Raw genomic sequence first — 5,917 nt, forward strand, 5'->3', positions numbered from 1 at the left:
GGATAAGGCTGGCATAAAATTATTTAGCAAGCACATGCTAGCTATTCCAGTCTGAATCTAACAAATTACAAAATCAATGGGAAATAAAAAGTTAATGATGGAGCTGCTGTTCTTCAAGGTGAAAGAACAAAATCTTACAAAAGAGGGATTTAGGCACTCACTTAACTCTACATGGAGAACATCCTTCTCAAGCTAAGTGGAATATGAAGAAGAATATTACCGAAGGCTGACCAGGCCATTTGGTGACCAAAAAGAGGAGGGAAAACGTAGGTAGGAAGAAAGCTAGTAACAGAAACTTTCCTGGGTCTGACTAGATTAGTGATCTAAGGCAACCAACCAAAGACAGACTACCCATTATTCCAGCATGAAGCTGGTGGCAAAATATCTCAAGACACTTAAAACCAGAGAAATGTATGAAAACTCTGATAGTAAACCATGGAAATTAAAACCAAACCTCCAAAGGTAAAAATATCTTCAGATCTGAAATCCAAGATACTCACTTTTTATTAATTCTGTGCATTATTGAAAAAAAAAAAAGTAACAAGTGTAAAGATCTGTTTTATTTCTACTGGGAAAAAGAGGAGGATAAATAGAACTGTTTTCCAATTTGCTTTCCACTGTATACACACATACTCACACACATACATACACATACATTCACCAAAAATACCCCAACAACAACAACAAAAAATCAAAAACCAAAACACCCTCAAGCTGCACCAATACTTCATATTTTGACCAAAAGAATAGATCCTGGGAGGAAGTGCAAAATGCAAAATCAAATGACCAAAAAATGCTGAACAAACAGCATTATTAATATACAAAATATTTATATTACTGAACTAGTAACAGGTGATGTTCTCTGTGTCTGTAAAACTTTGGAACCACATAGCTGATTTGTTAAATCTAGTCCATGCCAGCTTCCAAAACCAGAAAAGATTTTAGTTAGCTTCGTTCTTTGATGCCTCATCAAAGTTTTCTACAAGATCTGGAAAAAATAAAATAAATAAAATAAATGGATGAGATAAATGAAATTCCTAATTACTAATCCCAATTGACAAAAAAATTGTTACAACTAGAATTAAGTCTGAAAACATGCAGGACAATTGGTAGACATGAACTGGTGCTGGTGGCATTTCATTAAAAATGATTAATTTATTTGCTTAAAATAGTATCCTGGGGCCAGCAGGTGGCATGGTGGTTAAGGCACTGGACTCCACCATGGATGAATACAGTTTGAGTCCTGGACTTGCTTTCTCACTTTCTCTTTTTCTCTCTGGTAAGCACGAAACTTTTTTGGAGAGGTTTTTGCTACAGGCCACATATGCTCGCCAGACAGACAGAGAGAGAGACACACACAGAAACCAAGAAATCACCCCCCAGGGGGGATGGCCACGCCGCAATCCCTTCTCCATTCTCCTCTTGGGATCTTGGGCACGCATGCACACGTGCCTGGCGTGAGTTTAAGCCACTGGGTCTAGGACTCGAACCACGGTCGGCTATGTGGGAGTCCAGCAACATAGCCATTACGCTAACTGCTGGCCCCATTATTATTATTATTATCTTAAAATTTTACCAGAGAAGAGAGAGAGACAGAAAGTGAGAAAGCAGGTTGCCAGGTCTGAGACTTGAACCGTGGTCAGTCATGTGGGACTCCAGCATCTTTAATCACAATGCTACCTGCCAGCCCCCAAATAAATAATTATTAAAAAATAAATAAATAAAAAAACAGTAATCCTAAATAAGTGTCCATCTTTTTTTTTTTTTTTTTTGAGAGAGATTTTTGCTATAGGGCGCATGCGCTCGCCAGACAGAGAGAGACATAGAGACAGAAAGCGAGAAATCACCCCCCAGGGGGGATGGTCACGCCGTAATCCCTTCTCCTTCATTCTCCTCTCGGGATCTTGCGCACGCATGCACATGCCCCCGGAGTGAGTTTTAAGCCACCGGGTCCGGGACGCGAACCGCGGTCAACTACGTGGGAGTCCAGCGGCATAGCCATTACGCTAACTGCTGGTTCCTTCCATCTATTTTTTTTGCCTATGCAAACTACTAAGGTGAATAACATTTTCACATTAGTTATAATTTCCACAAAAATGTTACAACAATGACTACGCAAATTAATAATCATTAATTTCAATTTAATAAATGCAGGCAGCAGTGCTTTTTGTGACAATCTGATGCTAATTTTTTCCCCCTGTATTTATTTTTTAATTTGTCCAGAGAGGAACAGAGTGAGAGAGAGATACACAGAGAGGGAAAGTGAAAAAGTAAGCCACCAGGTCCAGGACTTGAACTGTGGTTGACCATGTGGGAGTCCAGCACCCTTAATCACCAAGCTGCCTGCCAACCCCTCTGATGCTAAATTCTAAATGGTGGGATAAGGTAGGACTTTTATTCTTTTTTATCAGATTCTATCCACACTGTATCAATTTATTAATAAATTCACAATTCACAAGTCGACAATGAACAAAAACTTGAGAGTCATCTCTGTAACAAATGAAATGAGATAAAACAGGATGCTAAAAGTCCTAAGATCAAAGAAATGCCACTTACCTGGAACATCGTCATCCTCTTCATCGATGTCTTCTGGTTTTGGTGCTTTGCTATCCAAGACTACAAAAAGTTTATTTTAATATTAGTTACTGAGAGAAGAGTTCTTTATATAACACTTGTAATGTTATCTTTTTTCCTGTCTAAATTTCATTTAGTTGCTCAGAAAAGCTAAATATGGTCAATCTAAAATGCCATTCATATTTGGTTGCTTAAGATTAAAATCAATAAAATTTGAACTTAATTAAATTTACACTAATCTAGATATATACTAGACTGGCAATTACAATGTGTAGCATAGGTAAAATTTACATGTAAGATGGTATAATTCAGACTAGGTTGAATAAAAAGACATCACAGTAAATTTATAGTGGCCATATTCTCCAAAATAAAAAACTAATATTCAAGTTGTTCCCATTTCTTTGGGTATAAGAAAGTACCTAGCTATGTAGTATGTATACAGAAATACTAGGCTCTGACTTTTAGGGGTGACAAGACATATTTGAAACCAAGACTAATTTGGAAATTTAGAATTTATGGTTGCTATATCTATAGTGCAATCAATATTTCATTAAAATATAGTTCTCTTATTACACTATTTTCTGGTTATCTTTAATCAAAGGGAATATCAAACTATTTAAAAGTGAGGCCTACAGATCCTGGCATTTTCCTTTTAAGTTAATCACTTCTCAAGTTATTATACTATGTTACTACTAAAATGTTTCTGAATATTCTATATGCCATACTACATAATTACTAAATAAGCAAACACATACTTTATAAAGTACACAAATGTCTTTATAGAAAGTAAAATAATTACACATAGGTATATCCTACCAATTTAAGATGGGACATGTTTTAAATTATTAGCTTCTTTTATTAAGGTAGAGAGAGAAGGAAGTACTAAATTGAAATACCTACCTTGCCGTGGGAACTGTTCAGCTAATTTCCTAAGGCTTGTTAAGCTGTCTGCACCAAGCTGACTTAATATTCCAGGAAGCATTTCTGTGATTGGTTTGGCTTCTGCATGACCAGTAATTGCAAAGGTATTAGCAGAGAGGGAAGCTTGGACTTTGGGATTGTTGAAATGAATAACTGTCCCATCATCTTTAATCATGTTCACCTGCATGATCACAGAAGAAGAATATACTTCACATGGTAGGTACAACTAAAACAGTATTTTTTTAAAAAGCAATTCGGCCAATTACGGTTTTATTGCTTGGTAGTTATGGAGTCCCAAGGTAGTAATTAGCTAAGCAGTGGACAGGGTAGATAAAGCCCCTACTAGTGAAAAGTAAATGGTGCAGTTGGCACAAATAACTAGGATAGTCAAGAAATAGTAATTTCATTATAGAATCTAGATTTTTTTCCCTTTTTTTTGCTAGAGGGCATGTGTGCTCACCAGAGACAGATAATAGAGGAAGAGGAGAAAGCATCCATGGGGAATGGTCACACTGCAACCCCCTCTCCTCCATCTCTCCCTCCCTTTGAGATCTGGGCACACACATGTGCCTGTTTCTCAAACTGCCAGGTCTGGGACCTGAACTGCAAGTCATCCATGTAAAATCTGGCTGCCTTAACCAAGAGGGCATGGAGCCGGCCTTAAGGTTTTAAATTAAAAAAACTTCCATGGGAAGGAAGTTCATACCTGCATTTTTTAAAAAAAATGAAATTAGCTATAACTGGCTTCATAATAAAATTACTAATTATCTTAATTTTCACTATCAAACAAAATCAGTGCAATGACCATTTGGCGGGGTAGCAGGTTACTTAGAGGATATAGTGGAGAGGAGTAGTAGTATATAGTAAAAACAGCCACTGAAAAATCCATAAAGAACACTCAGAAATTTAATCAGCTAGGTTTTTCACTCTGAACAATTAGTAAATTTACAAATATTTCAAGTTGTCTTCAAATGTCATTTTTTTAGAAGATTGTCAGTTCCGTTCTTAGATGAAGCTTCTCAAAAACCTTCAATAACCCCTGTAAATGTCATGAAAGCTCCCCCACCCACTTGCCTGGACACCTGAACATGTTTTATCAATAAATGGGAAACCTTTAAAATCATCCTCATTTTTTCTATAGCTCTCACCTATATAAACTGACTTCTTAGATTTGAGTTCATCTATTGCCTGGGACTTACTGAAATGGAAGGCTGAACATGTGCTATTTAAATTGTTACTTTTTCTATCTTATTCATTTACTTTCTGGTTGTGTGTGTGTGTGTGTGTGTTTTGGTAGAGTTGAATTGTATAAATTAACTGTGTAAATAGTATGGTCCTACTGTGTAGTTGATTCCACAGGGTAAGTTACCTTGGTGGTAACATGGTTATTATAAAAAAGGTTAGGAAGAGTTAACTCTTGGCTACTTTAGAAGCATTTCATGATCCATCCAAAAACTGCCCTTGTCACAATCAAGCAGAGATGCTGAGTGTTCTCCATGGTCAGTGGGAAGTGGGCTTTTCTTCCTCAGAGGTGATCATCACCACTGACAGCACCAGAAAGGAAGGGGAAGAAAGGGGCTTCTAAATTTCAGGCAAGACCTGGAACACAGAGAAAATAAAGGCAAATCCCTAGAAAATTATAACTAAGTCCCACAAACGATTTCCCAAATGTTTTTATGACAAAACCTAATATTTCAATTCTATACTTTTCCCTATTATATTTAAGGTTCTATTAAGTATACCATATACAGTAAGCATTCAATCCACCTATTCTTAACAAATGGCATCATGAGTTAATTTATATTAACTTTAGAGAAGATAAGTTCTTTCTTTTTTTTAGGAGAGGTTTTTGCTATGGGGCACATGTGCTTGCCAGAAAGACAGAGAGACAGAGAGACAGAAAACGAGAAATCACCCTCTGTGGGGATGGCCACGCCGCACCCCCTTCTCCTCCATTCTCCTCTCGGGATCTTGGGCATGCACGCACACGCACCTGGTGTGAGTTTAAGCCACGGGGTCTGGGACTCGAACTGTGCTCAACTACACAGGAGGCCAGCGACATAGCCATTACACCAACTGCTGGTTCCCTTGGGGGGACCAATGGTTATGCTGCTGGACACCTATGTAGTCAACTGTGGTTCAAGTCCCCTTGGGACCAGCATATGGTGTAATAGCTATGTTGCTGGACTCCCACGTAGTAAAGTGCGATTCGAGTGTTGGGACCTGGTGGCTTAAACTCATGCCAGGTGTGTGTGTGTGCGTGCCAAAGATCCCGAGAGGGGAATGGAGGAGAGGGGGCTGCAGTGTGGCCATCCCCCCAGGGGGTGATTTCTAACTTTCTGTCTCTCTCTTTCTGGCGAGCACACACGCCCTATAGCAAAAACCTCACAAAAAAAAAAAAAAAACAAAAAAAAGGGCCCAA

At 38.2% G+C, this 5,917-nt stretch overlaps 1 protein-coding gene across 5 annotated transcripts in view; it reads right to left on the minus strand.

Annotated features, from left to right (window-relative positions):
- Nucleotides 1-538: 538 nt before the first annotated feature.
- The window catches only part of BTF3L4 (basic transcription factor 3 like 4), a 40,884-nt gene continuing 35,505 nt past the window's right edge, over nucleotides 539-5,917 (minus strand). For 3 of the 5 annotated variants that reach the window (XM_006149403.3, XM_006149406.3, XM_006149405.3), the window contains exons 4-6: nucleotides 3,475-3,676; nucleotides 2,557-2,616; nucleotides 539-988 (exon numbers count right to left, since the gene is read on the minus strand). In XM_006149403.3, the coding sequence (XP_006149465.2) occupies nucleotides 942-988; nucleotides 2,557-2,616; nucleotides 3,475-3,676 (309 nt within the window). In that variant the 3' untranslated portion in view covers nucleotides 539-941. Of the gene's footprint in view, nucleotides 989-2,556; nucleotides 2,617-3,474; nucleotides 3,677-4,864; nucleotides 5,092-5,917 lie in introns of those variants that run through there. The other 2 variants (XM_027772239.1, XM_006149404.3) reach the window with 2 other exon arrangements.

Source organism: Tupaia chinensis, unplaced genomic scaffold, assembly GCF_000334495.1.
Source record: "Tupaia chinensis unplaced genomic scaffold, TupChi_1.0 Scaffold000259_1, whole genome shotgun sequence".
Taxonomy (NCBI): Eukaryota; Metazoa; Chordata; class Mammalia; order Scandentia; family Tupaiidae; genus Tupaia; species Tupaia belangeri.